Source organism: Vanessa atalanta, chromosome 25 (assembly GCF_905147765.1).
Source record: "Vanessa atalanta chromosome 25, ilVanAtal1.2, whole genome shotgun sequence".
NCBI lineage: Eukaryota > Metazoa > Arthropoda > Insecta > Lepidoptera > Nymphalidae > Vanessa > Vanessa atalanta.
In genome coordinates this window covers 7,710,922-7,729,789 of record NC_061895.1, presented here as the reverse complement: position 1 = coordinate 7,729,789, position 18,868 = coordinate 7,710,922, and the positions used below count along the sequence as shown (strand labels likewise).

General features: G+C 35.5%; 3 protein-coding genes across 3 annotated transcripts; all 3 read right to left on the bottom strand.

Annotated features, from left to right (window-relative positions):
* Positions 1-238: 238 nt before the first annotated feature.
* LOC125073770 (heat shock protein 68-like) lies at positions 239-2,431 on the bottom strand. The gene has a single exon (XM_047684804.1). It carries the CDS (start codon positions 2,321-2,323, stop codon positions 410-412), a length of 1,914 nt encoding a protein of 637 aa, XP_047540760.1. The 5' UTR covers positions 2,324-2,431; the 3' UTR covers positions 239-409.
* A 4,381-nt stretch (positions 2,432-6,812) lies between these two features.
* LOC125073826 (heat shock protein 68-like) lies at positions 6,813-8,975 on the bottom strand. Its single transcript, XM_047684924.1, has one exon. It carries the CDS (start codon positions 8,885-8,887, stop codon positions 6,983-6,985), a length of 1,905 nt encoding a protein of 634 aa, XP_047540880.1. The 5' UTR covers positions 8,888-8,975; the 3' UTR covers positions 6,813-6,982.
* A 7,039-nt stretch (positions 8,976-16,014) lies between these two features.
* Positions 16,015-18,613, bottom strand: LOC125073825 (heat shock protein 83). The gene has a single exon (XM_047684923.1). The coding sequence runs from the start codon at positions 18,451-18,453 to the stop codon at positions 16,297-16,299; it is 2,157 nt and encodes a 718-aa protein (XP_047540879.1). The 5' UTR covers positions 18,454-18,613; the 3' UTR covers positions 16,015-16,296.
* Positions 18,614-18,868: the final 255 nt, after the last annotated feature.

Here is an 18,868-nt window from a genome sequence, read left to right as displayed (position 1 = left end):
TGTTACAAAAACTTGTATTTTTAGTTTACTTCAAATTTAGTAGCTTCTGAGTTCCGCTACATTTTTTTCTGTCACGATTGTATTTGACAGTCAAACATTATGTAATTTCAATTTAAATCAGAATACAGATTTTGGTCTATTTTATTAAATAAAAAGTATAAGGTTATTCTTAATTTAATAGCAATACTTTAAGGGATACTTTGACTATGTTATAGAAAGAAAAACAAAAAAAAAACTTTAATAAATTAATTTATTGAATTCAAAAGATCATCATGTTGTTCCTTAACTTAGATACAACTAATTAACTTACTGACTAGTTTAAATGCAATAAATAACTATCTTACAGTCTTATTCACAGAAAGTATCACAACGTTTTGCTATCTTACCAACTAAAAAGGAACTAAACAGTTTAATCGACTTCTTCGACGGTGGGACCACTACGATGTGAGCCTGGCATACCGGCGCCAGTTCCGGCTCCAGCGCCGGCTCCTGCATCAGCGCCGTGAAGTTTGCTCATAATGGGTGAGCATGTGCGCTGCAAATCCTTCCATTTATGCTCGTACTCCTCCTTCTCGGCCAACGTGTTGTTATCCAGCCACTTTAGCGCCTCGTCGCACGCACTGCGAGCGCTGTTCTTGTCTACTTCGCTCAGCTTCGAACCCGCGTCATCCAAAGCTTGTCGCACACTGAAGATGTACGTCTCCAACTGGTTGCGTGCGGCCACCCGTTGGCGCTGTTTCTCGTCTTCTTCCTTGTAGCGCTCTGCCTCAGACAACATGCGATCTATCTCGGCCTGTGACAGTCTTCCCCTGTCGTTTTTGATCACGATGTTCTTGCTTCGGCCCGTGCTGTTCTCCTTCGCTGACACGTTGAGAATACCGTTGGCGTCTAAATCGAAGGTGACGTCGATCTTAGGGACGCCGCGTGGCGCTGGCGGGATGCCAGTGAGATCGAACGTGCCCAGCAGATTGTTGTCTTTGGTCATAGCTCGCTCGCCTTCGTATACTTGAATCGTGACGGCTGGCTGGTTGTCGGAGTACGTCGTGAATGTTTGCGACTGCTTGCAAGGGATCTTGCAGTTGCGCTCGATGATCTTCGTCATCACGCCTCCCGCCGTCTCGATACCTAGAGATAGAGGTGCGACATCCACCAACAACACATCTTGGATCTTAGAGTCATTCTCGCCGCTCAGAATAGCCGCCTGAACCGCTGCACCGTAAGCGACCGCTTCGTCGGGGTTGATAGACAAGTTCAGCTTCTTTCCGCAGAAGAAGTTCTGCAGCAGGTTCTGTACTTTCGGTATACGGGTGGAACCACCCACGAGGACCACGTCGTGGATCTGACTCTTGTCCATTTTGGCATCTTTTAAAGCTTTCTCGACGGGTTCTAGAGTGCCGCGGAAGAGGTCGGAGCAGAGTTCCTCGAATCGGGCGCGAGACACGCGAGTGTAGAAGTCGATTCCTTCATAGAGCGCGTCTATTTCGATGGTCGCCTCAGTACTCGATGATAGTGTACGCTTCGCTCGCTCCGCGGCCGTGCGGAGGCGTCTCAGAGCGCGCGGGTTCGCGCGCAAATCCTTTTTATACTTGCGTTGGAACTCCTCCGCCAGATGATTCACCAGTCTGTTGTCGAAGTCCTCGCCTCCGAGATGAGTGTCGCCGGCCGTCGCCTTGACCTCGAACAGCGAACCTTCGTCGATGGTCAAGATAGACACGTCGAAGGTACCACCGCCGAGATCGAAGATCAGAACGTTTCGTTCGCCTTTTAAGTTCTTGTCCAGTCCATAGGCGAGTGCGGCCGCCGTGGGTTCGTTGATGATCCTGAGAACGTTCAAACCGGCTATGGCACCGGCATCCTTCGTCGCCTGTCTTTGGGAGTCGTTGAAGTAAGCGGGAACTGTGATGACGGCGTCCCGAACCGACGTCCCGAGATAGGCCTCCGCCGTCTCCTTCATCTTCGTCAGAACCATGCTGCTGATCTCCTCTGGCGCGAATCTCTTCGCTTCACCCTTGAAGTCGACCTGTATTTTCGGTTTGCCGCAGTCGTTGATCACTTTGAAAGGCCAATGCTTCATGTCCTGTTGGATCTTCTGGTCATCGAATTTGCGACCGATCAGCCTTTTCGCGTCGAAAACTGTGTTGCTGGGGTTCAAAGCGACCTGGTTCTTCGCCGCGTCGCCGATCAGACGCTCCGTGTCGGTAAACGCTACATACGATGGCGTCGTCCTGTTGCCTTGGTCGTTGGCGATGATTTCCACGTTCCCATGTTGCCAAACACCGACACACGAGTATGTTGTACCGAGATCAATTCCAATAGCTGGCATTTTGCTTGATTTTCTTATAAACACTCGTATAAATAAACACTTGTAGTTGAGTCACTTGTAAAACTTCGCTTCGGTTTGAATTTTTACCGAACTCTCGTCCGCTCTGTATCGTATTTCAAATTATTCTGACATTACGCGCCAAGCTCGATGCTTATATATTAAACGAATAAGGATTCGCGAACAATCTACGTTGTACTAGAAGGCGCCAATCAGGTCGCTACGTACAGCGAAGTTTCTAGACTAACAAACTACCAGCCAATAGAAATTTAGGACGTCAGATAGAAAGAAACAACAATATCGGAGAAGAGTATTTTAGGGTTGCAAGCGGAATAGTTTTACCCTATTCTTAAGATAAATAAATAATATTTTTTTGCGTAAACTTAGTCAACAGAGAGCATAATTTCATGACATATAATTATAAAACAAAGTTTTTATTTTTCAACCATATTTTTAAAGCATAATATTGCTATATAACCATGAACAACTTTAAAAATATATTGTCAATTCAGAGTTACCATATGGACAAGTTGGTTTATAATGTTTCAAACACTTTACAAATTCTTCTAACAAAACTTGATAGTAAAAAAAAAACAAAAAATATTCTTAAGTCAAAAATTGTATATAAAATTTTATTTATTCATTGATACCTTTTCATAGAGTTATTGAACAGGATTACTTATTACTACTATTTCATATAAATATACATAATGACTATGTTTTATATAACATTTTCTAAGCATATTTTTCATTTGATATTAAAATAATTAAAATGTAAAAATGAGGGTCATAACAATAACTTAATCTGTAAAATATGTTTTAAACTTTATAATAATTAATGGTAATTATTAAACAAAGTTTTAAAATATTGTAATATATGTTTTAATGTTAATGCATATTTGTATTATGCATAATTTTACATGTAGAAAAGTTGTAATTCTGAACTTAAGAAACAGACAACACTGAAGATCGTTCTCGACGAATCGAGATCGACATGACAAGCGTAAGAAAGAGAAAGCTTTACTGTTAGTTTTAGCAGTAAGATGTCAATTGTGAGAAAGGGAAGTCAATAGACAATAGACATTCACCCTTAAATTTAATTGTGATATTATTGTGTGTGGTGTTTGTAAATTCTCGAAATTCTTGAATTGTAGTATAACAAAAGGTAATCACAGTGTTATTATTTCATACACATTAAGACAATTAGGCAACTCAATATAAAAAGTTTATCTTTAAAAAACATCAAAAAATATGCTTATAAATAAAAGTACTACGGGTAATAAAATAATAAAGCATATTTTTATTTCAAACTTATTTACTTAATTGATTATTTTAATGATTAATATACACCACATACAAATTGTAATACTATCGAGTTTAACTATACAACGTTGGTTTATGCTTAATTAATAAAATTGAACCTTTAATATAGATTCGGATAAATATTATAATGGCTTACCTTCAATAAAAATAAAACAAACGATTTCAGCTTTAAAATGTTACTTTACAAATATTAAATTCAAATGTTAGTGTTATTAAAATTCAATAGACTAGGATTATTTTATTCTGATTTTAATATATTTCCGTTTTTTCAAAAATTCAGTTTTAGTTAAATATCTAATTTGCTTTTGAATCATGATAAGAAAAACTGGTTTCGGCTGTTTTCTTTTTTTTCATGTTTAAATTAAACAAGACACTATATAGTATTGTTTAAATATTTAGGACATCATAAACATGTATTATTTTTTATATTATAAGTATCGTTTTTTATTTATACCAATAATATGAGGTATTTTATTGAAGAAAGACTTCAGTGTCGGCAATCACTCTGTGTCACAGGCAACAATATCTTCCCACTAATTCATTACAATTAAAACAAAAAAAGATTGCTATGAGTCAGTTTATTTACCAGTTAGACAAATAAACTCTCTGTAAAAATATTAATTGCTATGGAAAACTAATGAAACAAAAATCATAGCAATATAAGTAATTTTGAATTTAGAATACATACATATTTTTAAATATGTGACAACAAGGACAAATTTCAAGGTAAAGTCATTTTTAATTTTGTTTCAGGTCTTCACATAGAAAGCAGCATCAGAATTATAATAGATGAAACTGCTTATGGTTAAGCAGTAATGGGAGGATGCAATAATTGTACAATAGTTCTATGGAAGATCTTGTGCACATTCACACCTCAGCGACATTGCTGAGGACAGAATCATTCACAAGAATTGTTATCTAGCACATGATGAGTTATATTTGAAAAAAAGTTAATCATATTGATCCTAAAAATCTATTTGAGGGGAACAGACAACATGTACAGTTGGTACAGTATCTATGTCGACTAGAAACATTAATTATTTCCGACATAGATACTATAATTTTTCTTAGGATACTTTATTTTCATAGAATAATTGAGACAATAAGGAAACTGAAATGGTAAATATATTTTGTGAAGATACACATGTGACACCTACAAAAACAAAGGAAATAACTTTGATGACTTTTGTGAATGACGATTTCAAATTATCAAAGTAAATCTCATGGTTTTGATTAGACTTTTAACTGACTGAGTTGGTGAAGGTTAAGAACAATTAATAATAATAAAAAAATAAACATGTATTTAGTTGTTTTATTTCTCTATTGAAGAATTGATTTATATGTCTGTCTGTCTGGACGTAGGTAAATGTTTGTTTTGTCTCACAAATAGTTGAACAGTAGAGGATCTATCTACCTGGTTTTAATGATTTAATAATATAGAAATTAGTTTTCATCACAGACTAATTGAGAGCTGATTAAATGTTCTGCTTGTACAATTTTCTCAAATTATGTCAATAATTATTTATTTGGGGTAGCAAATCCAATGCCATTAATCAACTTTATATAATATTTTTTATCAATTTTATTTAGTATTTCATTATTTTTTATAACATTTTCTGTAGATTCTAATTCTAAATATACTGTTCTTATTTATATACCAAAACAAGTATTAAGATTAAACTCAACTATTGTTTTTGATAGTTAATTTGACCAATGCGTAAGGACCAAAAAATAACCATTACTAACGTTCCAAATTTAAGCAAACTGTAAATTAGAAATCTATTTTGTTATAATGATGATTTATTACAAAAATCATCACCGTCATTGTCATCAGGAGGTTTGATATTGACTTTTTATATTTTTAGTGTTTACTGAAGAAAGTATCGCAATGTCGCCACATGGATTAGCGTGGCAGGCGGCAGCAGCGTCGTTAAATAACAATGCAATGAACTACCTATATAGTCAAGCGATATCAAACTATTGCACCTATTATGATTATTTGAACAATGTCCTCGACATTAGATTTAATTATTATTCACATACTTTACATTTCAATTCAACGTTGAATGAGAAAGGCTTCTAAATTTTTCAAAAGGGCAAAATTTTCTAATATATTATTATGAACATTAAATAATAAGGTTAAATAAATTAGATCCTCCATTAAAACTGCATAATATATACCATACCTCATGTCTTAAATTTTTAATAAAATTTCACTCGAAACATAATTAAGTATTTTAAAAACTGTCTCTTTTCAGTTTATAAAGTAAATGTACTAAAATGCTTACAAATGAACATTATGTAAGTACAAAGCCTTTATGTCTTCATGAAAGTAAAAATATCTATAATTTCAGTAATTTATTTTATTTTAATAACGCCATCTATTATTAAGTAGCTGTTTAAAAAATAAAATCACCTAGTTGTAACTAATATTTATATATAACAATAGATGGCACTACAAATATTGACACTACATTTATTTTCCGGTGAGAGGTTCCCCCTATTTTACCAACATCCTTCACCAATTAAAAAAGAGTAATTCCAAAATCCTACCTAAAAAATAAAGTCATCTCGAAATACTAGCCACATAATTTCTAGTTATTTGTATGTAGCCAATAGATAACCATCAAGATTTAATAAATAATCAAATTAATAATATAATATTATAGGTATTTATCGTATAACAGAAGGGTGTAACTCTCGAGTCTCGACCTAATACGACTCACATAATCCACTTTTGTTAAAGTTCCATTAAACGCAGTTTTTATGATTTTTTTTTATTATTTAAACCCTATTTGTTTTATCATAATATAATTTTGTGCTGTGCTGACCTAAATTTTTTTTTTTACTTTTTTTCCACTTATGACTTTCTTTTTCATATTTATTGTTTCATTATGGATTAAATTTTGATAAAATTCTATAAGTAAAAAAAAAAAAATATTGCGTGAGTATGTATTAGAAACAGCAGCTAGACTTCACGCATGAAGTGAAAAGGTTCTTAATAATTATTTTAAATAAATTTTTATGATTTATACAAGCGACCAAATTCGAGCTTTCAAATTCAAACGACTATTGTAACATATTAAGCTTCGATTAGGTTTTTTTGATGTCCAAAATTTACTATTAAAAAAATAAAAACAAAGATTTTTTTAAAAAACAACATATATTTTATTCAACAGATGGTCATGTGTAGCCTTAAATTAAACAAGTAATATGCAATTATTAACCTAACTGATGATCATACATTAAATTCAATAAATTAAATTATATCAGTCTTAAGACATAATATCACAAACACAGTTCAAACAGATCTCACAAACTTAAAATGCAACCAAGAATTTAATCGACTTCCTCAACGGTGGGGCCACTGCCATGTGCACCTGGCATACCGGTTCCAGTTCCAGCGCCTGCACCACCTGCTCCGTGAAGCTTACTCATAATGGGAGAGCATGTGCGCTGCAAATCCTTCAATTTATGCTCGTACTCTTCCTTTTCGGCCAGCGTGTTGTTATCCAGCCACTGCAGCGCCTCGTCGCACGCGCTGCGAGCGCTGTTCTTGTCGGCTTCGCTCAGCTTGGAACCCGCGTCATCCAAAGCTTGTCGCACACTGAAGATGTACGACTCCAACTGGTTGCGCGCGGCCACTCGTTGGCGCTGTTTCTCGTCTTCCTCCTTGTAGCGCTCGGCTTCCGACAACATGCGATCGATCTCAGCCTGTGACAGTCTTCCCTTGTCGTTCTTAATGACGATGTTCTTGCTTCGGCCCGTGCTGTTCTCCTTCGCGGACACGTTGAGAATGCCATTGGCGTCTAGATCGAAGGTGACGTCGATCTTGGGGACGCCACGTGGTGCTGGCGGGATGCCAGTGAGATCGAACGTGCCGAGAAGATTGTTGTCTTTGGTCATAGCTCGCTCGCCCTCGTATACTTGGATCGTGACGGCTGGCTGGTTGTCGGAGTATGTCGTGAATGTTTGAGACTGCTTGCAAGGGATCTTGCAGTTGCGCTCGACGATCTTCGTCATCACGCCTCCCGCCGTCTCGATACCCAGAGATAGAGGTGCGACATCCACCAACAACACATCTTGGATCTTAGAGTCGTTCTCGCCGCTCAGAATAGCCGCCTGAACTGCCGCACCGTAAGCGACCGCTTCATCGGGGTTGATGGACAAGTTCAGCTTCTTACCGCAGAAGAAGGTCTGCAGCAAGTTCTGGACTTTCGGTATGCGAGTGGAACCACCGACGAGGACCACGTCGTGGATCTGACTCTTGTCCATTTTGGCATCTTTCAAAGCTTTTTCGACGGGCTCTAGAGTGCCACAGAAGAGGTCGGAGCAGAGTTCCTCGAATCGAGCGCGAGACACGCGGGTGTAGTAGTCGATCCCTTCATAGAGGGCATCTATTTCGATCGACGCCTCCGTACTTGATGATAATGTACGCTTCGCTCGCTCCGCGGCCGTGCGGAGGCGTCGCAGAGCGCGTGGGTTCGTGCGCAAATCCTTTTTATATTTGCGTTGGAACTCCTCCGCCAGATGATTCACCAATCTGTTGTCGAAGTCCTCGCCTCCGAGGTGAGTGTCGCCGGCCGTCGCCTTGACCTCGAATAGCGAACCTTCGTCGATGGTCAAGATAGACACGTCGAAGGTACCGCCGCCGAGATCGAAGATCAGAACGTTTCGTTCGCCTTTCAAGTTCTTGTCCAGGCCATAGGCGAGTGCGGCCGCCGTGGGTTCGTTGATGATTCTGAGAACGTTCAAACCTGCTATGGCGCCGGCGTCCTTCGTCGCCTGTCTCTGAGAGTCGTTGAAGTATGCTGGGACTGTGATGACGGCGTCTCGAACCGACGTCCCGAGATAGGCTTCCGCAGTCTCCTTCATCTTCGTCAGAACCATGCTGCTGATCTCCTCTGGCGCGAACCTCTTCGCTTCACCTTTGAACTCGACCTGTATTTTCGGTTTGCCGCAGTCGTTGATCACTTTGAAAGGCCAGTGCTTCATATCCTGTTGGATCTTCTGGTCATCGAATTTGCGACCGATCAGCCTTTTCGCGTCGAAAACTGTGTTGCTGGGGTTCAAAGCGACCTGGTTCTTCGCCGCGTCGCCGATCAGACGCTCCGTGTCGGTAAACGCTACATACGATGGCGTCGTCCTGTTGCCTTGGTCGTTGGCGATGATTTCCACGTTCCCATGTTGCCAAACACCGACACACGAGTATGTTGTACCGAGATCAATTCCAATAGCTGGCATTTTGCTTGATTTTCTTATAAACACTCGTATAAATAAACACTTGTAGTAAAGTCACTTGTAAAACTTCGCTTCGGTTTGTATTTGTACCGAACTCGTTCGTCCGCTCTGTATCGTATTTCGAATTATTCTGATTTTACGCGCCAAGCTCGATGCTTATATATTAAACGAATAAGGAATCGCGAACAATCTACGTAGTACGAGAACTCTCCAATCAGGTTACCGCGCGCAACGAAGTTTCTAGATTGACATTTCATCGACCAATGGAAATTTAGGGCATTGGATAGAAAGAGAAAGCAATATCCACGAAGAGCAATTTAGGGTTGCTAGGAATAAAGTTTTCCTTGATCTTATGATGATTTATTATTTCCTATTTTAAATAAAATTTACATTTACAGAATACAAACATTCATAAGTAATTTATAATACCTTACTACCTTACCTATACATCTAACAGCTTTATAAATTAAAATTTACTTTTTAATATAATTTTAAAACATCTTACCTTTTAAATGTAGTTAAAATAATTTACTGACTGTTGTAAAACTTAAGATTTTAAATTTGGAAATGAACTATAATGTTTTTTAATAATATATATATATATATATATATATATATATAAAACATTATAGTATATATATATATAATATTGATATATTTGACAGATAACCATTATACATATTGATTTACTACATTTCATATTATTTCACAAAAATATTTTACATATCCTTAAATAGAAAAGTTTTAATCGTAGAATCCTAAAAAATATAAATTTGAAAGTCTGTCATTTACAAATAAAAAGCTGACCACACTGATGATCGCTCTAGGCGAATCGAGAACAACGAAGGAAAGAGAAACGACTATAATATTATTGTTAAAATACGTCAAAAAGGAGCGCTTTGCTTCGAATTATGAATGAAAATCCAAACTCTCGCAGGTACTAGAAAATTCTCGAAGGATTGAATGAGTATACAATTATGTTTAATTTTTACATTGAAGGTGAAATATGAATATGGTTTAATAGTATTTTATCAATTACAAATTCATTCATTTGTCAACAGTCATTTGATAAAAAATATTGTAAAGAGATATATAAGAAATTAAATACAAATATACTTGGCTTATGGCAATAATTACCACTATTTTTTTCATGAACAAAGTTCATTTGTTTTTATAATTCAACTCCTTGTTAGAAAATAGCGTTCAAAAATCCGCATAATGAGTTCGAACTGCGCCATCTTCATAATTATGTATCTTTTAGTAATAAATCAAAATTGTTTCTTTTTGCTTTTTTTAGTGAGTTGTCACATGCGACCAAAACTAAAAAGTGGTAAAATTGTGTATATCTGATGGCCTTTTCAATGCCATATTAGTAAATATAATATTTAATAGTTTTAATACGTAGGACCACAGATAAATATAGACTTAACTCTATAACTGTTTTATCGATGTCTGATATTATATTTATTATTTAAATACCTTATTGTGAATTGAAAAAAAAAAAAAAAACAAGATCTATTAATACTAAATTCTGTGGAAGAAGATAAAGTTTAATTTTAATATTTTTTCAAAATTAAACTTTATATCCTTATCTTTACAGATTATAATAGCTTATAAAAATAATTTAGATCATAATTCCAGGGAGCGTGGGTTTTATAAAGTATGTGGCAATGCTAGCTAAAAATAAAACGCTTTCAGACTCTGAAACGTATCTTAAAGCAACTATATCTGTATTTATATTTTTATAATAATCCTGCGCAGTTGGCTAGTCTCCTGGTTGGTAGGATGTCATCACGGTCAGCCTGCCTGGCGTCATCCTTTGCTGGTTGGTGGTGGGTTGGGTTTCTAGGGGGTCATGGATGATTGATTGATGACGATTATTTGCTTGATGAAAAGTGCTCAAAGCCCACGGGTTGAAATTGAGTATTAAGGATTAATAGCAAGCAATATTTTCTTTGGAAAGTATAATAATCATTTACTAAAAACTCTTAGAGTAGATATGGTACTTCTAATAATAATGTAATATTCATTAATTAATGTAATGCTACCACCGTTTCAGAATGTAGATTCTAGCGAGCGAAACTGGCAAGAAACTGATTACCTACTTATGTTTTTCTACTAATCATTAATCAAATTGCTTTATCCCATGGTCTCTTATATACTAAATATATTGTATACTAAATACTTATATGATAAATTTAAAAGTAACTCTGTCTGTTTGTCTGTTGTTCTATCAAAGGGCAAACCGAATTCGATGAAATTTGGTCAAAATAAAATTGGAACACCAAGGAGGTTCATAGGTATAGATGTAGAAAACTCAGCCCTCATTTTACACGGGCGGAAATTATTATTCTAATACAGATTTATATCAGTAATAGTGAACCATGTTTAAAGGCATTTGAAACTTTATTGTTTATTAGTGTTCTTTGTGTTTCATGTAACGTAAACGAAGCTAAATGTTATGCAAAGTTCTAGAATGCTTTCTAGGCAGTACGCATGCGCTGTTGACATCGACTGGAACGTTCTAGAAGTTAATGTATGTTTTGTATGCAGTTGCGTAAGCCTAGTAAGCTAGCTAGTTAAAAAGCGTAGGGCGGTTAATTGTCGTATTGATTTTCCCGCGTATAACGGATTGTTTGTTAAAATTTATATGTACCTATTTTATTATATTAATTTTTTTTCTCCAGAGACTTTTGCTTTCGTGCGTTGTGGAGTTTTCTCTTTATTGTTCTTTTATTGATCTAAAATATTTATTCATGTTAATTAATTTAATTGTATATAATATATATAGGTTAATTTAAACTATTTAATATCTTAATTACAAATACAAAGTCATTCGTTTTTGAAAAACGAATCCACTAATGATACACTAAATAAGACGGATTTAGAATATATTATAAAGAAGATACCTACTGCAAAAGTTTCATATTCCATTATTAATTATATTGTATATTACCTATGTATGTATAAGATGACCTAGAGATGGCCTATAGAAGCTTTGGAGCATATTCCACTACGCTGCTCCAATGCGAGTTGGTGGATACACATGTGGCAGAATTTCGTTGAAATTAGACACATGCAGGTTTCCTCATGATACTTTTCTTCACCGCTGAGCACGAGATGAATTATAAAATGTGCTTAATTTTTCACAGTAAATAATTAAGCATAATGCTTCTCTATTGAATAAAGATTATGACTTTGGTGGAATGACCTGCAGATCTTCTTCAGCGGCTCACCTGATGGTAAGTGGTCACCATCGAATAAAAAATATAACTAAGAAAAAATTGACCATCGTTAATATGGTCAATGCTCTACCAACACTGGAATACGACTATAAAGTATTGCTGTTTGACGGTAGCAACTCAGGTGGGCGTGCACAAAGCCCTATCACCAAGTAAAAAGCATTTCCCGACTATTGTGAGATCTATAAATAATAAAAGGTTATATTTTTAGATAAGATAATAAGTAATGAGAAATGGAAATTACTAAGTCTAGCACAAAAATAATTTTATACAAAGCTTTAGTATTCATTTAAGAGTATTGCAGTGTCGTCTGGCGAGACTGGTGACCTTCGCTACTCTACACATTTGCTTAGCATTGAACGAGTTCAAATGCGCTTTCTTTGTAGTCTTGATGTTGTAGCTGGAAAAATCAAAATTTTACGTACTTAGTTTTAATGATAGACTAAACATTTCTAACATGGAATTGTTAGAAAGTCTGAGACAAAAATTAGATCTGATATTTTTATTTAAAATTTAAATAACAAAGTTGACTTCTACTTTCTTTTTAATAGCTGACACTAAGGTTTCCAGCAAAATGAAAAACGTTATGGAATATTCCAGGGCGGTCAACAGTTATGTGTGCCAACTCGCCAATCCCAAGAATAAGTCAACATTGTAATGAGCTCTATGTACCTACCTGATTTGAATAGCAGCTCTCTTGCTAAATTTTTGAAATCGGCCTTTGTAGCTTTAAGTAAAGTTTAGAGTAAAATTGGTGTCATTTTTTCATTTCGAGATATATTTTTAGATAATTATTTTTATTGTTACTTAATTTCAACTATTTTTGTATTTAGTTGTTAATTTTCATTAAATCCTTATTGCATGCGGTGTTTACCTATAATTGGCTTATTATTTTATTTTTGTAATTTATAAGTTTGCAACTGGCATACATATCTTACACTAATGTAATAAATGTTATAAGTTGTTGGTGAACCAAATAAAGGCAAAGAAAATAACGGCACTTCTAAGGGACTAAACAAAAACTTTGGAATGCGTCATTGGTTCTACGTTACACAACTAAATAAGAAGCGAAATTAAACAAGTGAAAAATTCCTTGCCGGGCTTCTAACTTTATAGACTAAAGTTATAATATAGGGACTATACTTTCGGATAAAAATGGGTCTTCGGGTGAAGACTTACATGGTTTATTGTCCAAAGAGTTCAGGTAGTAGGTATTTTCCACTGACCACCACAGTCATCCTTACGGTATACGAGAATACGAATTGCGATTCAACGGGATGTACTCGATCGGTCATATGATTTGTATAAGTATGTAGCCATTTTTTATTTAGATTTTTACCTATGTATGTAATTTAATTAATTAATTTAATCATTTAATGTACCTACTAACATTCATCTTTTGTATCTTTATATAAAATATTTTTTATGTATTAAAATCATTACCGTCTTTACCATAGGGGCAGTGAGGGCTCCCACCCTGAGAGAGCCCCGAAGAACCGACAATTTCTTTTACACGTTTGTGCTCACGTTTACTGCTATGTATATTTTCGAAATTGCCATATTTGTGAGAAATAATTAACACATTTATCAAAAGGATAGTGACGTGACTAGTGACGATAGTCATTTTAAAAGTAAAAAGCTATAGACGTGTTTTACATGCTAAAATATATATACTGTAGACATAAGATTGTAGATACATTTGTATGAGGAATCGGATTTCTACAAATTAACGAAAATTACCGCACCATTTATTTCAAACTATGCTTAGGCCTGGCTATAAGCAAATTATTTTTCCATGGTAGTAAATATCTACCAAAAAGGCCCCAAATTCATAGGTGCCCAAGTGCACCAGCATAGCTTCAGACGGCTTTGATTAAAAGACACCATCTTTCTTCAAGATCTAATTCTGTACGTTTAATCTATCCTTAAGATATTAATAGTCTCTTGCTACAAAAAAAAACAATTACGATTTTTTTTTTTTTATTTAGGCAGAAGAGCAAATGGACGACCTGATGGTAAGTGAACACCACCGCCCAAAGAAAGATAAATCATAAACTCAATTATTTAATGATGATAATGAATAATTTCAATTTGTATGTACTTACTGCTTTTGTTTTTTTTTTTTTATTGGAGTTTCGTCCGGTGGCTTAAATAATAACTAATATTTGGTTCCGTTTAATTAAAACATAAAACCTTTAACTAAAAACAAGTAGGGTGAGTTGGGTAAGATCAGCAATGGGGGTTTGATCGCACCAAAAAAATTTTTGACTGATTTGAGAACATTTTAAACAAACTAATAAAACTGCTACTATTGACTCCAAGCACACATAGGCGACGTCCTAATGTTAGATTGCAAGTAATATACCCTTAAAAATCCATAATAATGTTACATATATGTGTATGTAACAAAACGTATGTACAAATGAGGCCTAATTTTTTTTAGTAACATCGCGTAAACGCTTATAAATACTAAACTAAGACCGTACTGCTGTTATTTAATTTATATACAAGAATCAAATCTAGATAATTCCATCAGATGTTGTATAAATATCGTAGTTAACGTCTTTATATGCAAATGTGTATAAATCATCAACTAATGTAAATATGGAAGCAAGCCAAAGTCATGTTTACAAACATGTTATATTTAATGAAATCATATAGGTTCCTTAAATTGATAGGACTTGACTTTTTAGTTATTTTTTTTACAAAAATAAACGAATTTTTTTTAAATAATAAATAGTCAGATTACTACTACTACAATTTAATGAAAATCAAAATAAAATATTCTTTAACATTTCGGGATGAGTTCATTCGAATATAAATTTATTTTCATAAGAAAATTATACTACTAGCCGCCTGATATTTAAAAAATATGAATTTATATGGTTACATAAGCCAATAAAAATTTCATGATAAAACAAATAAAGCCTTATCTATTCCATACCATTACATTATACCTGAATCATCTAGGTCTTATAGTATTGATCGCAAAGGCCGAGAATGTAGGTCACACAGGCGCAGAACCTAGAATAACTCTATAGAATGTACTGGAATATCATTGTATAGTTGTCATTTCTAAATCTTGATAACAATTAGCTACTTTGTATCCGTAATTAATTATTATCTAAAACTAACAATGAACTTATAACGTTTGCATTCATTGTGAATCATTAAATTTTCACTATGACATTCATAATATGATTTGTCACGCCATCTTGTTCTTGTACAAGTTGTTTTGCAAGTTTATCCTAGATGGTGCTGTGGTTAACATTATATATTTAGCAAATGCAATGAAAAAGGCAGTCAAATGAAATTGAGAGTAGATATTATTGAACAATTTATTATTAATAAATTAAAGTTGAAAACAAGTACCTTATTCCTTTTTTTTTTTTTTGATAAAACAGCATTAAAACAGACAGTCCGATACCAATAAATCTCATTCATACAATTTATTCATAAATTGTAACTAAATAGACAATGTAATGAATCATTAAAATATGATAATTAAATATTAGAATGAAATCTAATTCATAATTATATTTTATATTTACTTTTAAAGTAGTTGCGTGAAATATGGACAATCCACATTAAATGATCAATTTACTGGTATAGAGATACTGCAATTATCAGCTTTACACTACTTTTACTTTGTGTTAATTTTAATTCAATATTTTCAGTCTAGAATATATATCAGAGCTTATTATTAATTCTATAAATTTTTAAATCAATGCATTGTAAACTTTGTAGCAAACATACCGTTAATAATTATAACTTAAAAGGATTTGAATAAGACAATTTTTTTAAATTATATTATATTTTGAAGTACTTGTTTTGTTTTTTGCATTGTTATTAATGTAAAATAAGGTAAGCAAAATAAAAAGAACCAGATATTGTTACATTACATGTAATCGTTTAATTATTGGAATTTGAACTAAAATCAGTCTTTGGCTGTACACCAGTGCACAAAAAAAACTTAGCCATACAATCACAGGTCAGATGAAATGACAATACCTCATCGAACACTAATTGTTTAAGTATAGAGAATTAGGATGTTAGATTCATTTTGATGTTGAGACGCATAACTATATCCATATATGGGTGTTGGCACTTCATCAACAATATGAGAGTAAAGATTAAACACCATTACAACATGGCTGTATGCAGAATGACTTAATCGACTTCCTCCATGCGGGATGCATCATCAGCATCACCTTCTAGGGGTGGGACATCACCAGCGCTCAACTCCTCAACTTGGACAGGTTCATCCTCATCAATTCCGAGACCCAGCTTGATCATGCGGTAGATACGGGAAGCGTGGACCTGTGGCTCATCCAAAGCAAAACCAGAAGAGAGTAAAGCAGTCTCATAAAGGAGAATTACCAAGTCCTTGACAGCTTTGTCATTCTTGTCAGCTTCTGCCTTCTGCCTCAGTGTTTCAACAATGGAATGGTCAGGGTTAACTTCAAGGTGTTTCTTAGCGGCCATGTAGCCCATGGTAGAGGTGTCACGTAAGGCCTGAGCTTTCATGATACGTTCCATATTGGCAGACCAACCATACTGGGCAGTTACAATACAGCATGGCGACTCTACAAGCCTGTTAGATACTACAACCTTCTCTACTTTGTTGTCTAGAATGTTCTTCATGACTTTGCAGAGTCCTTCAAACTTGACTTTGTCTTCTTCACGCTTCTTCTTTTCTTCTTCATCCTCGGGAAGTTCTAATCCTTCCTTCGTGACCGAGACAAGGCTCTTGCCATCATACTCCCTCATTTGTTGGACTACATACTCATCAATGGGTTCAGTCATGTAGACTACTTCATAGCCACGTTTCTTAACCCTCTCAACAAAGGATGAGTTGGCTACTTGGTCTCTGTTCTCACCAGTAATGTAGTAGATGTGTTTCTGGTTTTCCTTCATGCGAGATACGTACTCTTTGAGAGAGCACACTTCATCACCAGATGCAGATGTGTGGTAACGGAGCAAGTCAGCAAGTTTGGAGCGATTCTGGGAATCTTCGTGGATACCCAACTTCAAGTTCTTGCTGAATTGTTCGTAGAACTTTTTGTAATTCTCTTTGTCCTCTGCAAGCTCTTCAAAGAGTTCCAGGCATTTCTTAACCAAGTTCTTCCTAATTACCTTCAAAATTTTGTTCTGTTGTAACATCTCACGAGAAATGTTCAAAGGCAGATCCTCGCTGTCAACCACACCCTTGATGAAGTTGAGGTACTCGGGAATGAGATCCTCGCAGTTATCCATAATGAATACTCTGCGTACATATAATTTGATGTTATTCTTACGCTTCTTGTTTTCGAAGAGGTCGAAGGGCGCACGGCGAGGTACAAACAAAAGTGCACGGAATTCGAGCTGACCCTCAACACTGAAGTGTTTTACAGCTAGATGGTCTTCCCAGTCGTTAGTGAGTGATTTGTAGAAGTCACCATATTCCTCCTGGGTAATGTCGTCAGCGTTGCGGGTCCAAATAGGCTTGGTCTTGTTCAGTTCCTCATCCTCGCTGTATTTCTCCTTGATGGTCTTCTTCTTTTTCTTCTTGTCTTTGCTGTCTTCTTCGTCATCTTCACCTACATCCTCAATCTTTGGCTTTTCATCTTCCTTCTCTTCTTCTTTCTTTTCCTCCTCAGCCTCGTCATCAGAGAGCTCCTTTTCGCGTTCCTTCTCAACTACGAGTTTAATAGGGTAGCCGATGAATTGGGAGTGTTTCTTAACGATCTCCTTGATTTTGTTCTCTTCCATGTACTCAGCAAGGTCTTCCTTAACATGGAGCACGATCTTAGTACCGCGACCCAAAGGTTCGCCGTGGTCAGGGCGGACCGTGAACGAACCTCCAGCAGCAGATTCCCACATATACTGTTCATCGTCATTGTGCTTAGAGTGTACTGTGACACGGTCAGCCACAAGGTAGCAGGAATAGAAACCTACACCAAACTGACCAATCATGCTGATGTCGGCGCCAGCCTGCAACGCTTCCATGAAAGCTTTTGTGCCGGACTTGGCGATGGTACCCAAGTTGTTGACTAGATCGGCCTTTGTCATACCAATACCCGTATCAATAAGAGTCAATGTTCCTTCGCTTTTGTTTGGAATGATTTTAATGTAAAGTTCCTTACCGCTGTCAAGCTTCGAAGGATCGGTTAGAGATTCATACCGGATCTTGTCCAAGGCATCAGATGAATTAGAAATCAACTCACGAAGGAAAATTTCTTTGTTGGAGTAGAATGTGTTGATGATCAAAGACATGAGCTGGGCGATCTCCGCCTGGAAGGCGAAGGTCTCCACCTCCGCGGGTGCGGTTTCCATTTCTTCCGGCATTTTCTTGGTTCAATTAAAAATTACTTGATTAAAGTTAAATAGTAATGAGCTTCAATAATATAGATTCAGCGCAATTTATAACAAACACGTGGTTCAATTTCACAGCGAACAACACTCTTACTAACTTGCAGGTTGGTTTTTCTTAAATGACGCCGGCGCGTAATATCATGTCGCTTATATAGTTTTCATTTCAAGCGACATCTGTGAACAAGTAGAAAATTCTAGATTTGGCGCTATAATTGCCAGAGGTTCACAACTATTTTGTGATATGTATTTATGTTAAAATTTTTTTAGATCTACAAAATTTTATGATACTTTTGCTTCTTTTATTTAAGAGATAGCGAAATTGGCGATATAAGGAATTCTAAATGTGACTAAAAGATCTTACAAAATATTTGATCAAATAAAAAACTGA

What these genes read in the sequence shown, in the direction of transcription:
- LOC125073826 (XM_047684924.1), bottom strand. Translation starts at nt 8,887, where the DNA reads ATGCCAGCTATTGGAATTGATCTCGGTACAACATACTCGTGTGTCGGT.
- LOC125073825 (XM_047684923.1), bottom strand. Translation starts at nt 18,453, where the DNA reads ATGCCGGAAGAAATGGAAACCGCACCCGCGGAGGTGGAGACCTTCGCC.
- LOC125073770 (XM_047684804.1), bottom strand. Translation starts at nt 2,323, where the DNA reads ATGCCAGCTATTGGAATTGATCTCGGTACAACATACTCGTGTGTCGGT.